The sequence below is a fragment of the Cygnus atratus genome, chromosome 5, assembly GCF_013377495.2.
Source record: "Cygnus atratus isolate AKBS03 ecotype Queensland, Australia chromosome 5, CAtr_DNAZoo_HiC_assembly, whole genome shotgun sequence".
NCBI classification, from domain to species: domain Eukaryota; kingdom Metazoa; phylum Chordata; class Aves; order Anseriformes; family Anatidae; genus Cygnus; species Cygnus atratus.
This window is the reverse complement of record NC_066366.1, coordinates 1,909,663-1,931,640: the sequence shown is the minus strand read 5'-3', so window position 1 is coordinate 1,931,640 and position 21,978 is coordinate 1,909,663. Positions and strand designations below refer to the sequence as shown.

General features: G+C 36.1%; 1 protein-coding gene across 6 annotated transcripts in view; it reads right to left on the bottom strand.

Annotated features, from left to right (window-relative positions):
* Positions 1-21,978, bottom strand: part of SBF2 (SET binding factor 2) — a 260,328-nt gene that overhangs the window by 69,165 nt on the left and 169,185 nt on the right. For all 6 annotated transcript variants that reach the window (XM_035550135.1, XM_035550137.1, XM_035550136.1 and 3 more), the window contains one exon: positions 1,743-1,811. In XM_035550135.1, coding sequence (XP_035406028.1) covers positions 1,743-1,811 — 69 coding nt within the window. The remainder of the gene's footprint in view (positions 1-1,742; positions 1,812-21,978) is intronic.

The following is a 21,978-nucleotide window of genomic DNA, read 5'->3' as shown; positions in this document are numbered from 1 at the left end:
TTTGGAATATCACTTCTGTAGTAATACCGACTGAACACAAAAATGAAAACCTGTATTAGATTCTCACTTCCTGTCTTTTCCTGGCTTCCAAGAACACTGTGTAGCTTCAATGTAGCCAGGTGAAATAATATTTAATACACTTCTGGCATTAAACATGGTGTTTTGATAACAAAAACATCAGTAAAAACAAGTACATACTTCTAAGCACTACTTCAACATTTTTCTAAAGCATAGTGACAATCACACTGCAGAGGCAAGATAGTTCTACATACTGAAGCAACAGTATTGAAATATCTGTACGCTGCCTACAGAAAACAGAACATAGTTTGAGGTGTGTATAAACAACACTGTATATGGGAATTCAGTAAAATTGACAAGTAATTCAGCAGAAAATGCCATAACATGGTTTGACAGTGCAAACATACCAGTTTTGCCACTATGAATTTTAATAAAAACAATTAATTCCCCAAATGATTTTAATTTCAGTTTGTACATTCCTCTGGACTTACCAGAGACAGAATAGCAATATGACTTCTTAAGTAGCAAAACATATACTATTCTATCTAAGATTTCTGTAAAGAAAAACCCAGTGAATAGAAAACTTATAAACTGTTAATCGATATGTTAGAAAGCAGGAAGCTCAAGGGAAAAAAGAAATGCAGCAGGATTGGCCACAACTTCTCCCCAGAACAAGGAAAGAGGAACATTCATTTAGAGTAACTGTACAGCAGGAATCCCTCCAAGATATTATAAAGGGAGATTTGAAGGGGGTGGAAAAATGTCACCCATTATTCTTACTTTAAGAATATTGATACAGATTGTTGTTCCTACACAGGTTCATGTCAGGCACTTAGCATACTCATTCCAGTCTAAAATAAAATACTGAAAACCTCTAGAGAAGCTGAAAAAAGCTTCAAAAAGTTTCACTTTGACTCGAATTCCAAACAGAACCTATAAACTATTAATTGTAACTAATCACTACAGAGTTTGTCTACTGATCTTATGTGCTGGAAAACACATCAGTATGTGTTTAGTATGAATAACTAAGTTTTATACCAAAATAAGTACTTTTGCCAAACAATTGTATCTAATGGGACATACCAAAGGGGACCATCACTGAACCTGAGGATTAGATCTGGGAAAAACAAAATTCTTTTTCTATTATGCATTAACAGCTGGTTTTTGCAAGCAACAGTCAGGTTACTTTATTTTTTAATTCAGGTCTGGAACATTAAAAAGTCATCATGCTTCTTATATCCGGGGACTCACAACTTACTAAGTAAAAAATTTCAGAGTTAAATATAAGTAGGGGACTATTTTATTACACAAAAGATGTCAGTGAACTTTTTGTGAGAGAGATGGTATGAGATCTCAGTACTCCTATTGAAACTAGAAGCCTATAGAATAAATTAATGATTCTATGTTCAATGCTGCCTTTTCTCCCTGATGGTGAAATCAAAACTTATTTAAGCTATTTCAACACGCATGATACTCCATGCAAAACATATATATATATATTTTTAATTTACTGCCTTTTGGCAATTATTAGAGGAACTAAAATCAGAAAATAAAACAAAGTCAACCTTTCCTCATAAAAGACTTTCAGTGACATCAGTCAACTTTAGAACAAGGCTTCCTACCAATCATGCACTTTCTGTCATCACTTTCTTCCTTTTAACTATATGTAAACTAAAATTACACAAAATAGGAGTAGTTTTAAATGAAGAATAAGAAAAACTTACCCTATAGAAAGCAGTTGTCAGGGGTAGCAATGCTGCAGCAATGCTATATTCTTCTGAAGATGAACAATCCTTCAAGAGAAACACAGGAAGGAAATTAGCAATCATTTTCAATTTTATGCATTATATAATTTCATTTCTTCCTCACGTAGTCCCTCTAACTATCCTTCCTAGATATCTTTTAATCACTTGAAATAACCTAAGACTAATATATATGTGTATGTGTGTACATGTGCACATTTTCCCTTGATTTTGGCTAGATAGCTTTTGCTATGATTGTTCAAATTTAAAGAATTTATTAGCCTCTATTAGTCTTTTTTCATTCCTATATCTGAATCACAAGTTCACCAACACAGTTTACATATAACAGGAAACAAAAAAAAAGGTAGCTTGCTTCCATTTAGGTCCATAGCAAATTTGACTGGAAAATGGAAGTGATGTGCTGACCAAAAAATGTACTTTCAAATAATTTATACAAAGAAACTGACTTTTATTTAATATGAAATAATCACCTCTACTACAGCTTGACACAAGATTAACTTTAAAAGAAGATGAAAACCATCTCTTGTCAGTCTTGGAATGCCTCATTCAACTGTCAAGTGTGTCATACATGTCTCTCTAGGCTGAAAAGGGTATGCCAAAGTAAATCAACCAGTAATTGTGCCGATGAAAATAGTAATTTTATTATGGAAGTCTTTTAATTGGAAACAATTGGAATGTAACTTAATATTTAAAAACAAAGCTGCTTGAATTTTTAAGACTTTCAAAAAACAGAACAAAAAATATTCATCAAGAGTTTGAAAAAGATACATTTTTTATTTCTCGATTTTTTTTTTTCATTCGCTCTTTTTTCTAATGCTGGAAAACATAACAATGCACATAGCTCTAACTTGACAAATCTATCAGCATTGTGCCCCTGTATGACGAATGGCTAAACATTTCCATTTGAATAACTCATTTCAATACTATTAATGTTCATGCCTACAATGGGTACCCTTCAGCCCAAACCATACTTCTATTAACTATACATAACATTCAACCAAATTCCAAAATTGAAATATCTCAAGTGTTCCTCTGCCAGACTTTTCATTTATGCCTTCTTCTCATTGTATTTCCTCCTTGGAGTTCTCTAGAACACAACTAAGAAAAATTTGGCACCAGCCAACTGTGATAGCAAAAATATCCACATTATTGGAACAATCATGTTAACAATGATCGTTAGGATGGTAGTTGTAGTACCCTCAGTGCTCCTTCTCAAATGGCTGCTGACTGATTATGCAATGCAGGTTTAAAACCATAGACTAAAAAGCTTGTTACAAGACTATTTTTCTTCTTATACTTTAAAAGTCCATTTCATCCTTTCCAATAATAAATACTTCATCTTCTATTAATAGAGCCCAGCTAAACAAAATATTGCTGGACATACACAGTCAAACATTGTGGCAGTTAGAAAATTACTTACATGTGTATTTTGTATGTATATGTTGTAGGTAGACAATGCTCTATTTTTGCATAGAGCTATTGAAGGCTATAACTTGTCTTACTCTGCACGAAGGCATGTATACTAACTGTCCATGGAAAACAAAAGATGTTCAGCTGCTCAGATTTTCTAACACATTCCAATCTGGTAGAGAAAAACAGTACAAAAAGTAGACACTGAAAAACTTGATGTATGTTGTAATGATGCCTTTCAGTATTCTGACATGTGAATACACAAAATTTGTATGCAGAATCATTTTATGTCAAAGTCAAAACAGTAACACTAAAGGACATAGCCTGAGCTGCATTTCATTCTCAATATCAGCATTATTTTCTATTGTTATCCATACTTCCAATTCCCATTTGGAACTTTGGATGTGTATTTGTAGTTTTATATAAAGATACAAAAAATACTGCTAATATTTTTCAAATAGTAAGAAAACTTCTCATTTAAAATCAGACTTTACAACCCTTAAGAATACTCCACAGTTTTCAAGGAAATACGTATCTTATTTCTGTGTGTGCTTATTTATAACCAGGTACCAAGTGATCCATCCTGATTATTTCAAGATATCTACTTAATCCTTTAGCTCAAATTATTTATAAGAGCTTTTGGCTTTTACCCCAAATATACATAAAAATATCTTTACTAAAACTGAGCAATGTATCTTCACCTAGAGAGCACCCAATATACCAAGAGCTAACATATGTCTCAAAGATATACATCACAGCCACGTAAACAACATAGTGTATTATTTTTCCATTCCTTCTTGCAAGTATGAAATTCTCTACATATTCTATGTCAGCAGTACCCCCTGGACTTGTAGTATGAATGTATTATCTACATATATTTTCTTCTCCAGCACGTGTAAAATGATCTGTTTGGAATTAAATATAATACCGCTGTTTTGAGAACAGTGAAATTAACCAAGTATTCATCTTCCTTGTAGTAGCATGACAGAACGCCACAGTTAACAGAGCTGTTACACTGAAATCACAGCCTCTCAATTACAGGCAAACCAAGGCACTGGAAATGTCATATTGTATTTAATGAATTTAGGCTCTCGAAACAAAGAAATCCAGCTGCTTTATACACAATAATACCTTTACCAATCATGAAAAATATCTCTTTCTACTGCTACAGAAGTATACAAATCAAATACTGTAAAACAATTAGAGCTGTTTTCTTATGTTGCACAAAATGAAGCTGAAACACATGGGTGGGGAGGGACCAAATATTTTCAGCAAATTAATTTATTCAAAACAATGTCTAACGACAGTGAAATTTGGACTTCAGTCATGCCATGTGCAGAGTGCTTTGAATCCACACCTAAGTCAGGTGAGAACCTGACATATATTCTGGCAATACTGATCACATATTTCTTTGATAGGTAGTTGCTGAAGTCTGTAGCAAACTGGAAGTGTTACAGTAATTTCTGTACCTTTAATGTACTTAGTATTGCTAAACTGAATAAAAAAATAAGTAATAAAATCAAAATGATTTTCCTTACATTACTTACTTTGATAATATTTGTGATTTAATTTTATGTTCTACTCAGATTAAGTATGCAGCAAAACTTTCGCGGTTAGATACTATCATCACATCGCAGAAATAACAGCTAGAAGTTGCAGAGTTGGGTTGCTTGGGTTGGATGCCTGGGCCTGGTGGCACACAGGAAGGCACCAATGGCTTCTGGAGTCTGGTAGGTGCCTCAGGCTTCCAATACTGCAAAGGAGAGGTAACTCTTCTCCTCATTCTTGATTTCAGAACAAGTACTGACCTGAACTTTTGTTTGGAAAACATGGTACTTCATCATCAAATTGAGATGCCCTCCACAATCTGATCCTAGCAATGAGCAGCCAAGAAAAGACACACAAGGAGAAGGTTTCTTCTTGAGCTGCTATTCAAAGTGCAGGCCTGGATTCAACAACTGTTGATGTTCCACTGGCTACAAGAGCAAGCTGAAGTGAGTGAAACAGCAACAGTTAAACACAAACTTACCTATGTTCTTGAACAGGCCACAGTAAATAAAAACTGAGATTTAGGGATTTCTGCTTTCTCTTTGTCACATGATAAAAATCTGGTAGAGACACATTAAGTATGTGGTAACATTTGGAGTTTCCTACTGAACTGCAATTTTCCTCTTAATTCCATCTTGATAGTCTTTCTCATTAAGCACTAGCTAATAGAGGTTGTGGCTGTACTATGCCATGCTCTGCTGTGAACAGTAAGCTTTTCAGACATCATGTTTTTAATAATCTATAGAAATCTGAGTATGCTGAAAATTTAGGACCCAACTTTGCTTTACAAGCAGCAGCACTATAAATAAATGGAATTACCTACAAATCTATTGCATGAAATGAACATGCAATGAACGCATTCAAACTAACGAGCAAAACATGTCAACTTTTGGTCCTTTTTTTTTTTTTTTTCCCCAGTACAGTACGGGAAATGTACTATATGATGTACACACACTCTATTAAAAATACTGCTGAAGTAACCCTCAATACTGCATTGCACCACTTGAGAAGTATTGAATGCTGTCAATTTTCATGAAGACTGAGACCATTCGTCAGTATGTGTGACTAAGGCCGTAATGAATCAAGAAAAAATGCCAGAAACTTTAGAGCTACATGTATTTTTAAAGTACTAAGAGAAGAACTGCTAACTCAACATGTGTAAGGTAACCATAAACTACGTACATTGGCTACAAATTTCAGGTATAATACTCGTTTCAAATTCCCAGATGATTTCAGTGTTGCCAGGATTTAATTTTTATTGTTACAGCTATACTATGTGGGTAGAGTTCTACTGAATCTCAGCATTTTTATTGTTAATGCAGTCTATAGTATGGAAATACTTGTGACTATCAAACCTAAGGCAAAGACTATTCTTTTAATTTAAAGCAGTAAGAGAATTCAGCAGTCCAGTTTAGGAAAAAAAAAAAAAAAAGTCTGTTTGTTAAAAGGAGTAAGGATCATCATGTCGAACTCCAATTTAATTCAAAACTAGAATTTAATTTTAATGAGTTGATTTTAGATAAATCATTTATTTTCACTTGTTAAACTGAATAAACCTTTTGCATCCATATATAAATACGTTAATGCAATCAAACTATAAAAATGGTAGTCTATCAAAACCATAGGATCCATCCAAATTTATCAAATAAGGGAAGTAAAGATATTCTACCACCTCAGAAACACCCACAGAGCTATTACAGACATCATCTACTACAATCTCCTACTCTCCTTAATAGAAAAAGGCAAGATTTCCATTCAAATATAGATTACTACAAAGTCTCATTCTGACTTGAAAGAAGCACTTAAAATAATACACTATAGGATTTAAAAAAGAATACCTATTCCGTGTTGAGCAATGGTATGACCAATGTCCTTTATATTCAGTCTCAGTAGAGTTAAAAATCTAAGTAAATAAACTACTAATTTTACAATATACTGATTATATCTAATATAATTATATGCTGCCTTGATAAAAAGGAGACAAGAGAGACCAATTTGGAATTTCCAGTGTAATAATACAGTAATATACAGTAATACAGTAATAATACAGTAATACAGTGTAATAATACAGTATTTAAACTGTAAGATTTAACTCTACAGATAAATCCATCCTCTGGAGCAATACTCGAAAGGACATTTTGTTAAAATAAATGCAAATATGACACTAACTGATTACATTACTTATTACTACCAGTCAATAATGAACTTCAAATGAAATTTTATAATCTGATTTTTCTGACAACATTTTAGATAAAATCTTCTTACTGAAATAACAAGCAAAATTACTTTTTCAGTGAAAATTAACATACAGTTACTTTCTTCTTTACCTTCATATGCAACTTTGCCTAGTAAATCTAATCCAGCATCCCTGCTCACTGCTGCTCTCCTTCATAATGAGATCAAAGATTTCTTTTCTTTTTGTCACTAAAGGTGAAATCCGACTTTATTAAGACAACTAAGACTTTGTTAAATTAGATACAATTCTTCTGGGACTTCAGAGACAGGATGGGAAGGCATACCTAGAAGACCCATATAGCTGATAACATGGGGACTGATCTACCAACAGAACTACAAGAATATGAAACATGGAAGATACTGCCTTATGTTACTGCTTATTGGGCATTCAATTCTCATTACTTTTAAAGCTTCTCGTTTTGATACGGATATATATCATTACAAAATTATTAACTTAGAAAATCAAGTCTGTCTTCATAAATGTCCCTAGCACGTTTTAAGTTTGTTACCCAATAGCCCACGATTTTAACTTTTGTTCTACTTAAAACACTATTACAGTGATACTCAGTAAATAGGAACGAAAATACAAACTCTTACTATCTCTTGTTTCCAGGCTTACCATTCGCTAAAATCATGCTGTAATCTTTTGAAAAACGACTTCTCAGATTGCTACCTAGTCACTGTTTGACAGCAGTAATTTGATACAAAGTCCATATGGGACAGAGTTCACCTGCGCTCTGAATTATGCCAGACCTAATACTTCTTTCATCCTCTATCACCATCACATGACAGTGAGACTGTTGTATGTTAGTATGAGAGCCAAAGCAGATGACAAAGGAACGGCACCCAACCTGGAAGAATCCTCAGCGATTTGTTTTGGCATTGTGGTCTTTCTGCCTGACAACAAGCCTTCATAAGGACCACTTTGTTAAGGAACCTTTCACGTCTACAATGCGATGCAACGTGTTGTAAATCTGCCATTCAGGGCAGTAGGAGAACCAATTCTGTACTGCAAGAACAGGAGAACCAATTCTGTACTTTATTTCACAAAGTGCTTCATATTTGGCTTTACCTGGCCCTGAATTCTCATAGGTTCATCTGTCCTTGAAACACAGAAGGGACAGAATTTAATTAATGCAATTTAGATGCAATTACACACACAGATAACTTTTATTCATTTTTTAATGTTTCCTTTTGCTTTACTCTGCATGTTAAGAAGTTAACAATGCAGCACATTTTCTCCATGCAGCTTCATTTTACTTCTGATCACAACAAACCAATACAAGCAACATTTTACTCAAAGAGCTGTTGAGCTCCTCTCTCCCCACCCCCTTTTTCTTTCTCAATAAATACATTTCCGTCTAGGATTTAGATTATTCATTTCCTCCTTCCCATAACAAATTAGGTTTAGGAAATCAAGAACCTCAATTTTTATGTGCATAAATTACACATTCTTCACTGGATTTTTACTGTACCCCAAAGGAGTAAAGAAGTGTAACTTTTTTTTTTTTCAAGATACTGATAAACACAAGAATGCCATCCCTTGCGTCTAAGCACATCTGAGTTTCTTTAACAGAAATGCCATTCATGTTTCTGAATACTGTCATGAGGCCCATGGCAATAAAGTTCAACATACTCAGGCTGTAATCTTCTCCCAAGGAAATGGTTGGGATGCCAAGATGCCTTTTGACTTTTATTTCACAGCAGGGCTTCATTCACAGTGACTCTGTCCAAACCTTAAACTACACCAGCTGTGATACAAGGTCCTGCATAGTAATTTGTAAAAACTATTTGACAAACAACCCTCAAATGATAGAATGCATTGCAATTCATGACTGAACAGCGATCAATATCCATTAACTACTTAGTTGGAAAGGGGTGATTGATTCATAATGTATTTCCACTGCAGTATATGTCTAACACCCCTGTAGACCAAAGCACTGATGCAGTGATTGCAAAACATAAATGCAGGATACTTTGTAAAACACTTTACAGACAGCCCAGTTAATTGAGCTAGCAAGTAACACGAAAAGGTTTAAAATATTGAAAGAGCTATTAAAATAGATGCAATATTGCCGTATAGTCCAATTACCTCTTAACGAATCAGTCCACAAGCACTTGGTACACATTCCTATGCATTCAAGCATCCATTTGGTATGCAGCAGCATCTCTTATAAGCAAAGTCACAAAATTTCAAACACGTAAGAGCATGTTCACCTTCCTTAATTCTATCCTTCTTCTCCAAATTTCAAGGGATTTTCTAATTTCATATACTTGCAATACAAATGCACCACATCGTTAGTGCATACTCTATACAATTTTTATAACTTACTATGAATTAACACTTTTTTTAGTATCAGAATTGTATAAGTATATAAAAGCAATTCACTGAAAAATGAGTTTTTCACTTTAGAAAAATATTGTTTGGATGGAAGTGGAATTTTATAGCTATTTTCTGAAATGCAAACAGTCAACACTCAGGTCAAACAACTGAATTACCAAAAGGCTCTGGGTCTGATTCACTTTGGAGAGACTGAACAAACAGTGGTTGATGAAATGCAACTTGGAAGTAGTACTTTTCCATCAAATACCACATGACGGTAAAACCCTGTCATCTATCCTAGCACCCTGTCCAGTTGTATCTTAAAAATCTCCAGTGGTAGGGACTCTACCACATCCCTGGGAAGGTTGTTCCAGTGATTGACTGTTCTCACTGTAAAAAAAATTCTTCTATCAAGATAAAACCTTCCCTGGTACGTAAAAGTTTAGATACTCAAAGGAAAAGTATGCAGCAGATTATTTTTGATGGTACAGTGATTTTTAATTACGCTAAAAACTCTCACTGACGTCATCTTCGAAAAGAGAACTTTAAAACCTGAAGTTTTCTTGTATGAGACTAAGTTTTTACAGGTACTTTGTCAATTATGGGTGATTTTCTGGGGAAACACAAGCAAAATACTTGGACAAGACCTTCATGAAGGCAAGGAACAGGTTCAGGTGATCTACAGGAAAGGAGAACTAAGAAGAATCTCCATCCTTTACTGGATGCGGGGGGAAACTTAGTGACAAGAGATGAGGAAAAGGCTGAGGTACTCAATGCCTTCTTTGCCTTAGTCTTTAGCGGCAAGACCAGTTGTTCTCTAGATACCCAGTACCCTGAGCTGGTGGAAGGGGATGGGGAGCAGATTGTGGCCCTCACAATCCACGAGGAAATGGCTGGCGACCTGCTACAGCACTTAGATGTACGCAAGTCGTTGGGGCCGGATGGGATCCACCCGAGGGTGCTGAGAGAACTGGCGGAAGAACTGGCCAAGCCCCTTTCCATCATTTATCAGTAGTCCTGGCTATCAGGGGAGGTCCCAGTCGACTGGCGGCTAGAAAACGTGATGCCCATCTACAAGAAGGGCTGGAAGGTAGATCCAGGAAACTATAGGCCTGTTAGTTTGCCCTCAGTGCCAGGGAAGCTCATGGAGTAGATTATCTTGAGTGTCATCACGCAGCACTTGCACGGCAAGCAGGCGATCAGGCACAGTCAGCATGGGTTTATGAAAGGTAGGTCCTGCTTGACGAACCTGATCTCCTTCTATGACAAAGTGACTTGCTTGGTGGATGAGGGAAAGGCTGTGAATGTGGAATATCGAGTACTGTGTTCAGTTTTGGGCCCCTCCCTACAAGAAGGACATCGAGGTGCTCAAGCGAGTCCAGAGAAGGGCAACGAAGCTGGTGAGGGGTCTGGAGAACAAGTCTTACGAGGAGCGGCTGAGGGAGCTGGGCTTGTTCAGCCTGGAGAAGACGAGGCTCAGGGGCGACCTTATCGCTCTCTATAGGTACCTTAAAAGAGGCTGTAGCGAGGTGGGGGTTGGTCTATTCTCCCACGTGCCTGGTGGCAGGACGAGGGGGAATGGGCTAAAGTTGCGCCAGGGGAGGTTTAGGTTGGATATTAGGAAGAACTTCTTTACCGAAAGGGTTGTTAGGCATTGGAATGGGCTGCCCAGGGAAGTGGTTGAGTCACCATCCCTGGAGGTCTTTAAAAGACATTTAGATGTAGAGCTTAGTGATATGGTTTAGTGGAGGACTTATTAACGTTAGGTCAGAGATTGGAGTAGATGATCTTGGAGGTCTCTTCCAACCTAGATGATTCTGTGATTCTGCGACCTTAGGGAGCAAGACTTATGGAAAGCATTTCCAGACAAGTGAAGAGCAAGAAATTGAGAACAGAAAGCACAAGCTGACCAGGGAACCACGTACTGTGTCAAACAAAGACTCTGCCCTAAAATTCAGGAAAAAGTACAAAATGAATTGCCTTGCTTTGTTGCTGTTTACAAATATTAGCAGAGTCTTTCGAGCATAGAAATCTCCAAGCAATAGGTAAAATATTGCAGTTGAATTGAACAGATGCTCAGAACGAGAGGAAATGCAAATATTATGAAGTACCTTGACATCAGGAAACAAACATCGTAAGAAAAACAACTGGCAGAAGTTAACAGATTTACAGTAGTGATATTAAGTTTCTTAACAACATGTAAGACTGATGCGAAATAGGAGGGGGAAGAATATCTTGTACCAAGTCAAAAACATTAAAAACATTGGTCTTACCAAGAGATATACTCAATAAGCAAAAACTAACAAACAAAACAATTAGAGAGTTTAAGGATCTCAACCAAGAGAAGGAAAGCAGCAAGAGAGTACAGAATTAAGACGCCCAGAATAACTAAGAAAATATATAAAGAGAAAACATTATGCATAACAAACAGGAAAAAAATTATCAGAGATGCACATGCATACATATAGATACACACACACCAATTGCATCCACAGTCTTCTGGCAGGTGCCCCCGGGAACCCAAGTACACGTCTGTGTGAGTATAACACTGCTTCTGGGAGACACATTTTCCACAAACTGCCAAAAGTGGAGTTTCTTTTCAAGGTGTGTTTGTATTTGACATCTTGTTGTCGGACAGCTTCAGCTTTTCTACACCAACTTCGATAGTACTCAGAAGCTTTGCTACAGTTTTGGCAGAGGTATCAGTTAGCCTGTGTACAGCTGCACCAAAGGACAAGAAGAATGACAATGACCAGCTGCTTCTGGAAGAAGTTTTCTTGGATCAGCCTCATTGGTGCAGCTCTATTTGTGGTTCACGAAACAAGTGTCAGCTGCTGGAAGCAGATATAAGCAGATATTTCTGGGTTGATCTGCAATGGCTGCAGAATTTCAAGGATGACAAAGGGCTTTTTTTTTTTTGGTAATTCTTACAGGGTTGTGACTTCAGAAAGTCAGCAATGGCTTTTCCATGCTAAGGCACAAATGATGCATTGTAGTAGTTACACTGGTGAATTTGATGGAACCTGAATCCCTTGTTGCCAATGCTGCAGCCAGACCTCTCAGTTCCTTAAGAGACTGGAATCTAAATTGTCTATTGCGTTTCAGAAAGTAGTTGCAATTTTAACAACTTTAATACAAGTTGCTGTAGGAGTTGTTTAATCCAAAACTCAACCTTAAAGAATATCAGAATAGGCTTATTTCTTATCATGAAAAAATCACACTACTAAAGCCATTATTGGAAATATCCCACTTTTCGAGGAGGAGAGAAGAGGTGGTAGAATGGGACAAAAAAAAAATACTAAAAACCCAACAAATTTATGGCTATATAACCGTTGTTGATAAGGTCTTTTAAAAGGCTAAATGGCTCATAGAAAAGAATACCTAAAGCAAACTGGAGAAACTGAAGGACATATGTTAGGAAGGGTTAGGGAGCATGTTGTTAAGCAATGTCCATCTCAATTAACACATCAAATCTGTGTGAGCAAGAAAGAATGCTTTTGAAAAGCCTTGAAAGCTCAAGAGATTCAGACTTTTCAAGAGCTGCTTGATTTAGTAAAGTGTTCCTTCCAAGATAACATTCATCAATGACATATATACATTCTAATAGAAATATTTAAACTATGGAAAATAAAACTTAGAAAAAGATAGAAGTTTCATTTAACTTATTATGAAGTACTTTAAGTGTACATATTGTACTTTCCACTGCATGAGCAGCAGCTTCTTTCTTATGGATACAGGCTTTATTTGAAATCTTACACTTTTTGTGGTTCAATACGACAAGTATGGTAAGTGCATATGACGTGTGGGAACTGTGTTTCTATGAAGCTGTTATTAAAACTTAGTGCCTTTAATGTTAATGAATGCTTGTTTTTCTAAGAATATAGATCAAAACAAGTGTGAAACATTTCTTGTAAGGGAGAAATAAAGACAGTGGCAGAAACTGTAAAACAATTTTGAACTGACAACTGTAAAACTATCCTCCACTTCTTTCAGTCTTAAAACTTCTTATATTAGTACTTCTTCTGGGGAATTTCAAATGGCTCCAGGAAATCTGAAGATTAGAATACTTTGAAGCAACTCCTCCACTTGGTCACAGAAGTGAAAAAGTAAGCTCCCAAAATATACTGGTTTGTACATCTAGTTGAAGAGACATGCTTGGATGTTCTTGAAACAAATTCCTGTTCCCTGTATAAAGTTCTGCAGTGTGAGCAGTGCTAGAGAGGGAAATAAGTCCTTGAGCTTGCTGTGTGGACCAAAGAAGCAGAAGTTCAGTAGTAATGTCAGGGTAGCTCTGCCTTCCAGCAAAATTGTTTGTCTGATACAAACCATAAGAAATCTCGGTACAGTATTTTTCTGTTCTGTAGATTTCTAAATCTTTGCTACTAAAAGTGTTCAGCTAAACTAGCCACAGAAAAGGCCTTTGTCAGCTTTTGAGTTGTGAACTAATACATTTTTGTTTTTATACTAACAGATGTTCTCCTAGACTACCTGATCTTCCCTCCTAAGGGGCTTACTCCAAACACCTTACTGTTTTGTTACTATCTTCTTGAGATGATAGGGAAAAATAATACAGGGAAAGGGGAGTCCTGCTATGGAAGTACAGTAAATGGCAATGTGAAGGAAAAGTTCAGACAAGACAGTTTGGGATACAGTGAAATAATAATCAAGTATTAATCTGAATTACATTCATGCTGCTTAAAAATCCTTCCACAAATTCAGCTGGAGCTTTCAGAAGGATGAGCCAGATTGCAACGGCTGAAAAATAGGAGCGTGTAGTGAAAAGCTGCTGAAGGACTTAATTTTATTCTTGGGTGTTTTGGAAGGAGATTTAAGACCACAGTTTTTGATTTAGTATTCTAATACATCCAGTTGTGCCATCTTAGTCAACCATTCAATAAAAACTTCGAAATACTCGTATTTACCATTCTTTTCCTAAAGTTCTTTGAACCTTCTCCTCTCCATGGAAGATAAAATAATAAATAAGAATTATTTGTGTTTTCTATATGACTGCACAGTAACAGAGACGGATGCAAAAGCACAGTACAATGCTACTGTGCAGTATATTGATGCCCATTTGAGGAGTGAGACGATTAATGTGATGATGCAGTGGTGTTCTAGCATACAGAATGCAGTGACATGCACTCTAAGCTACTCCCAAGAGTACATTATATATAAACAGATTCATCAACCTGGAAAGATCCCAGACAGCACAATATGGCACTTGCAGCAGTACTACTGGATCGACCTGAGTAATGGCACATGAACTGAACAGCAAACTTGCTACATTTTCAGTGAGGTGAGGAAAATTGCAAAGATTTTAGTGTGTGAATAGAAAACATTTTGATGTGCCACAGGCGTGTAGAGGACTGACAGACTCCTCCCTCTGACCAGGCAAAGCTCCTCTGGCACAAACATTACACAAATTACATCGTCTGAAAATTATCTCACCACTCTGCAGTCATGGTTCAATCTGCAATTGATCTCATTTGTTATCTTCTATTTACACTAATTAATTTATAAATTAAATCCATAAATATTTACATCAGTTTGACTCCACTCCAAAACAGTCTTCTCTTTTTTCCCCCCTCCTTGGGTATCACTCAAGATTAGACCTCCACTTACAGTATTTTCATTAAACTTTATAACTGGGAATAATTGCAAGGCAGTAATCTGCTTATTCCATATTTTTACAGCAACATAGGCAAAATTAAGTATTTTTCTCTTATAATAACTAATTATCTATGTTTATGTTTATTTGTGGAATGAATTAAGTAGAAAGCTGCAAGTGCCAAAATTTTGTAAGGTAACATGTTTTGAGAGATTCACTGTATTAAATAAACATGTATATACAATATTTACATACAGTTGTTGTCTCATAAAATATGTTAAACTTGATAAACTTTTACAAATTACAAGAATGCAAAGATTAAAAGTTCTTACTTTTGTTGGTGATAACATATCAACTATCAGGTATACAACCATAAAAATATTTTTCCAAGTTTTCCAGAGAATTCACCATTGCCTTCAAAGTTCATGTTTTTTTCCTGACTTTAAACATGACACTTAAGTGTCGGCCAACATTCACCATTGCTGTAGCAATAGGATGGAGGTGCTTCACATCTGATTTAGATGAAAATCTCTGAGCAGTGGCACAGGTTGCCAAGAGAGGCTGTGGAGTCCCCCTCCCTGGAGATCTTTAAAAGCTGCCTGGATATGGTCCTGGGCAGCCAGCTCAAGGCAGGGCAGTTGGAACAGACACAGTAGTCAGAAAAGCATCCTACCTGCCTGCTTCTACTAGCATTCCAGTGATCACTGATGTGAGATAAAGGAAATCTATATGGTAATATTGTAATCTTTGTATGATCACAGAAGAGCCTACAGTACCGCAAACATTTCTGGAACAAATACATAAGAGTCCCATAACCCGAGAGATTCAAATCAAGACATGAAGAAATATTAAATTAAGGAAACACCTCTCAGTTATCCCCAAAGATAAAACTATTTTGCAATAACAATTAGTAAATTTGGTTGTCTGTCATGAGGAAACAAAAGCTGGAGAAATGACTATGGATTGATGATAAAATAAACACAAGAGATTTCATAGTAATTAAAAAATGACTGCCAAATGGTGACTGCCAGACACAGTGAAAAGAATAGAGAAAAACTAAAGTGTGAAAAAACAAAGCAGGTCATCAGACATACAGAATGTGAGACCTGGATCCTAAAATCATCAGTGATCTATCTAGGTAATAGCTTAAAGCTCAGAAAAAGTAAAAACTTCAATGGCTTCACTTGCCTGGAAAACCAAAAATACACCAACCTTAATATCCTTCAACCCCACTAAATGAGAGAACTTACCTGTTATCTTGGTCTTAGACACAGAAAATCAACATCCTCAGCCTTAGGTTGGACATGATGATCTTTTGAAGTTCCTTTCAACCTGGGCTGTTCTATGATTCTACACTCAATACGAGAAAGTAAATAACAAGAAGGGCAAAAAAGAACAGAGACGTTTTCTTGTGCTGAAACAAAGGGTAAAGAAGGATAAAAAGGAGACGAAGAAAGAACATAGAACAAGCTTCCAGACATCTGTTCCTGAACTCAAAGCTGTATGCTAAGAAAAGAAATGTATCAACATTTTTGCTATTAATACATATTAGAAATGCTGCTAACTGCTCTAGTTTTTCTATACACTGCCAACCAAAATTCATTTTCATCTAAGCACTTCAATTTTTATTTCTAAAAGTTACATATTCATACAAAATTGTGATAGAGCCATGTTTTACAGTGGTATGACACAAGCTAAAGGTTTTTGCAATTGGTATTAACGTTCATGATCAAATGTTGCATTTTGCCTTTTCAGTAAGTTTTTGAAAGCCTCTCCTCAGGAAAATTTTTACAGAATTTTTAATGCATTTAGGTTATGACTTAAAATGCCTTATCTGGAAATTAATTTGTTTGAGATTTCTTTCTTGTTAGACTAGTGCCCGAGTAGCCAATGACATTTCATCACTACCATGAAGATTACAGGCTTTACCAGAATTTCAACTACCCCCAGGGACATCTAAGGTCAGATTCTTTTTACTGACCAAAGAACTGAGCTACAATTCTTTCTTTTTTTTTTTAAATTTTGAAAATCCAATAGGAATAGATGCAGGAGATTCAAGGCTTTTGTTTGTTTGTCTTTTTGCTTGTTTTCTGTTGTTGTCTTTTGTTTGTTTGGTTGGTTGGTTTGGTTTTGTTTTGGTTAAGATGGAAAATACAGAAGAGGCCCTTTGCCAAAAATTAATGGGAAGCATGTGACACTCCTTACTATACTCCCTCTCTCACCTAGCAGGCATCTTTATTTCTCTCCGTGCTCTCTTAAGCATATGTTATCTGTAACTGAAACCAAAATTTTTAAGCTGTTATGGAAGCAATATACACCAAGAAAATATGTTATCATAGAATCATAAAGGTTTGAAAAGACCTCGAAGATGACCTGGTCCAACCACCCCCTACCAATGTCACCCACTAGACCATGTCCCTAAGCACCACGTCCAACCTTTCCTTAAACACCCCCAGGGATGGTGACTCCACCACCTCCCTGGACAACCCGTCCCAATGCCTGTTGACTTAGGAACATTCATTAAATAGGATTTGGTTCAAGATGGCTTGGAAAAAAGCCCCCCTCTCCAACAAATCCTAATGCCCTTCTCCAAAAAATCATGCTATATAACAGTATTTATGGAGATGGATAAAACCTGAATAGCCGGCAAGTGACATCAAAAGTTTGTGGACAACACAGAAAACTTCTGGCTGCAGAAACTTTCACAGGCTCTTGTGGAAAAGCATATCCAAGAATGAGCAATCCTCCCCACAGTTTTACTCCTAAGTGACCTCACAAGAGATAAATTTCAAGTAGGCTATTAAAAGTGAATTTTTGGATAAAAAAAGATGATCAGAATACATTTATTTTAGTATATCTGCTCTTAATAGTAAGAACAGAATGCCCCCAGTTTTGAAGCCAAGAATGAGTACCACCAATGGCACCATGATTAGACCTCATGTAGGATCTTTCATCTTTCCATAAGATCATTTTTCATGAGTAGTTTGCTTGACTGATTTTAAGTGAATCAGTTCTGATGCCTATTGTTTTCATATGCATGTTTTATCTTCCTTTTGATACTAGAAATTACACAAAATAGATCAAATTCATATCTGTTATATGGCATTTTATACCAAATTATCCTTAAGCAGTTCTTTGCAGTAAGTATGTACAAAATGCATGTGGCAGTCTGAGTGCCTTTCTTAAAAGCTTAGCTGAAATACAGACAATCAAAGAAGTGATTCTCAGAATATCTCTCAGCATCCTGTTTTTGATATTCTCTGCAGTTACAGTTTTCATGTTTTTGATCCATGCAACACTGCTTACCCACTAACCATGCCTAAGAGGTTGTGAAAAGTAACTTAAAAACCACAAGCCTACTGTCAGTCTTCTTCACAGAAAATAATGTTTTACATGGTATCTATCTCTGTAGGGGCTGAGGCGAAACAAATAGGGGATTGGGAAGGTAACAGCCATCTATCATAATCGAGTCAGGATCAAAGTCTATGACTTTCCTACACATACAATTCAGAGGCTAAGTAACAAATTGCGTTAACATAACTGTTATTGCGGCCTGTGGCTTTTAAACAGAAATACATATGGTTAGTATTTCAGCTATTCCCAAATGACAAAGGAAAGGCTCCAAAATAGTCCATTAAAATAAATATTTTCCTTTAAATTGTTTTTTACAAAAGCAATTATACCTTTTAACTTCATAAATAAAATGGACTAAATTCCAAAGAAATCAATAGTTTAGAATCTTCAATTTGGCCTGAAAACAATAAATTAAGGGCTATTTTAGTCCATTAGTTTTGCCTGCATTAACATGCTTTGTCTTCTTATGAACAAAAAATGCCCAAAACAACCACTTGTTTTGCCTCTGTTCTAATAATAAAATAAAAAAAAACAGTAAAGTCTTAGTTTAAGGGTATGAACCCCAACTTCTGCTGGCACATGGGCAAGTGTACTGATCCAAGAAACATGTGCATAGCATCATATTTCTGCCATCTGTGAATCTAGACTGTACTAATGCTAATCTTCTTGTACAAATGAAAAATACCAAAGCGTGAGTGGTATTTATAGAAAAGAAATCTGGAAGACTTAAAAGTATAGGAAAAAACATATAACATTAGGAATTACATTAATGTATTAGAAATATAAGGTGTTAGATGTGTACACAGAAAAATGAAGATTTGTTGAGAATTAAAATCATCGGTATTGTCAAAGGAAGCATCGAACGTAAAACTCAGAGGCCTAACGTTCAAAGGTAGACAGAATATTTTAAGATAGGAAAGATTTCTTTCTAAAGAATAAATGTTAAAAACCATGGCATCCCTCATAATAAAGGTTGATTTTTAGTATGTTATTATTACAAAAAAAGTAAGAGGTGATCTAGTATGATTTGACTAGTCTAGTATAGACTAGTATGATTTGACAGTCTACTATAGACTGCTTATGGTGGGGAAATACAAAAAGTAATCTTCACCACAGCTTGTTTACATAGTATTCTCCCATGCATCCTAAAAAACAATTCATGCAAGTCATAGATCTGGGCTATAATAATAAAAATTTATGTCAACAAGTGCCAGATTTATTTTTTTTTTTTTTTACAATTTATGTAGAATATCACATGTTCTTTTGTTTGTATCTTTTGTATTTTTGTTCTTAAAACTTTGTACACATTTTGGTTATGTAACAGTAGAGGTATGTCTATTATTGTAATGATTTTTTTTCTTCTGATGCCTGTTTCCTTAAAAATATCACACATACGCCACCTACGTTCGTCACTTTATGCTCGTCATAGTAATGCATTTGTGAAAGTTTACATCAAATATTGACAAAACCCAGAACTCTGCTGTATTTTATGGTATTTATCTCAACATCACACTTCAGTTTTTGAATACAAGCAGCCAAGATTTCAATTGTTTAAACCAAAGGTTATACAAACATCATAGGAACCAAATGATTAGAAGACTCCTAATATATTTCAATGTTCTGGTTTAGAAATGACTTATGTGAAAAATAAATAAAAGATGATCATCTTACAGCACACTGGCATTTTTGATGCAAATTCCTGAGAAAGAAACCATTTTAAAACAAACAACTTCAAAAAGTTCCTCAAAGGAATAACGAACCAGTCTTCTATATGGCATGTTTCTTCTGGTAAGTTGAGCACTACCAATAATCAAGGGAGAACACGCCTTGCTGGCAGAGCAGGAAAGCATTCTCTTTCAGCTCCTCTAATACACCTCACTTTCACAGTTATTTGAAGGGCGATGTGCAGGTGGGGAAGCCCAGAGTGAGACACTATGTCAGACAGAAAAACTCTTGCCATTCATCTTAGTAACAAAAGACCGAACTAAACCTACATACATACATGCATATTGGCAGCCACCACAGAAGTATGTTCAATGTCTGGGTACTGTACATCAATACTACTCTGTATTTTGTTACTTATTGTATAAAAAGTGACAAAAAACTGATTAAGTGCATATACATATGCTTGACAGTGTTACACACAAATCTATACTGTATAATATCAATGTACTGAAATACAAATTATATATACACATAACATTTAAAATAAGAATATTTTCCATGAATTCGTTTCATATTTTCTTTAAATATAAAACTCGTGAAAACAGAAGTCACTGATTTCACGTAACTTGTTTTATTAGCAAAATGCCTACTTCTTTCAACATCAAAAACTTTTTTTTCCTTAAAAAAAAAACAAAACAAAAACAAACCTACCTTTCATCAGTCCACCTCTTTCATGGGCAGGCTACAGAATAACTACACAGCAGTATAACACAATTCCTAAACCAGACCTATTTTATTTACAACAGTGAGTAGCATACATGCACACGTCTGCTTTTCATCAAGACAACCAAAAATATTTAGAACATAAGAGTTATTAGAAATGCGTGGCAACCACAAGGATGCAATTAACAGTAATGAACACTTAAGAGCAGTTAGAGCCTACCACGTCAAGAAGCTGCATGGTTTCAATAAGATATCTATGTGTGAGCAAACACATGCAAGCTTGCCATGCATTAACAGCAAATACTGGAGGCCCGAAGAAAGGCCAGTGATAGCAGACGCCCATGAGGAGCACTGACCTGTCTGCAAACCAACGTCCCAGAGAGCTGGCCGGCAGCGTGGGGTTGTAGCCCTCTCCTCAACCCTGACAAGGGGCCACCTTTTGTGACACCCTCCTTTGGAGTCTGGAGGTCTGCTGCTTCAGGGGTACCCCATTTTAAAGGGCATATACCCTTTTTAAAGGGTATCACATTTTTAGTTATCTGCAAACTAGCTATGACCTGCCTGAAGTCAACGCAACCCAGACACAGACCAGCTGTCTGCCCTTTGGATACCATATACTGTATTTTTTTCCAAAATGCTTACATTGCTATGTAAATGTCACATAAGATCTGCTAAAAACATCTTTAAGATCTTCACAACTCTTAAAATACCTCTTCTTGTTGTTTTGCTTCAGGGCCTTAATTTCGCTTGTGCCTCTGAAGGCACCACACGGACTGACTGAGGGTGCAGGTGCCCCGGGCTGGTCAAAGCCAGTTCCAACCGGTTCCAGCCGGTTCCAGCTTGTTCTGGCCAGTCCGGCTGACGCACAGTGAGCTGGCAATCAACCAGAGGAGCTGGGCTGCCTCTGCTCACGCATTTTTGCTTATTCTTATGTAAACAACAACACCCTACTATCATGTAATATTTGTACTAAAATACTACCCAGAGACCCTTTAAAAAATAATAATAAAAAAGAGGTTGAATCCTGCACTGGTATTTGCTTATAACGAAGACATAACCACTAATCCCACAGATGGCAGGCTAGAAAACAAATTATATCTATGGCAGAAAGATAAACAGAAAGACAGACACCATCACATTTTTATTCTTCTGCTTTTCATCCCTTTTCACATTACTAACAAGGTGGCTGGGCAAAACTGGAGGATTCTGTGTAACCAGAGTCCTTAAGGTGTCTGTTCAAGATGCATATTCATCTACCCTCATGATTAAATTCTCTGTTACTAATGATTTTATATATGTGTGTGTGTGTATTTATATTACAACACATTTTG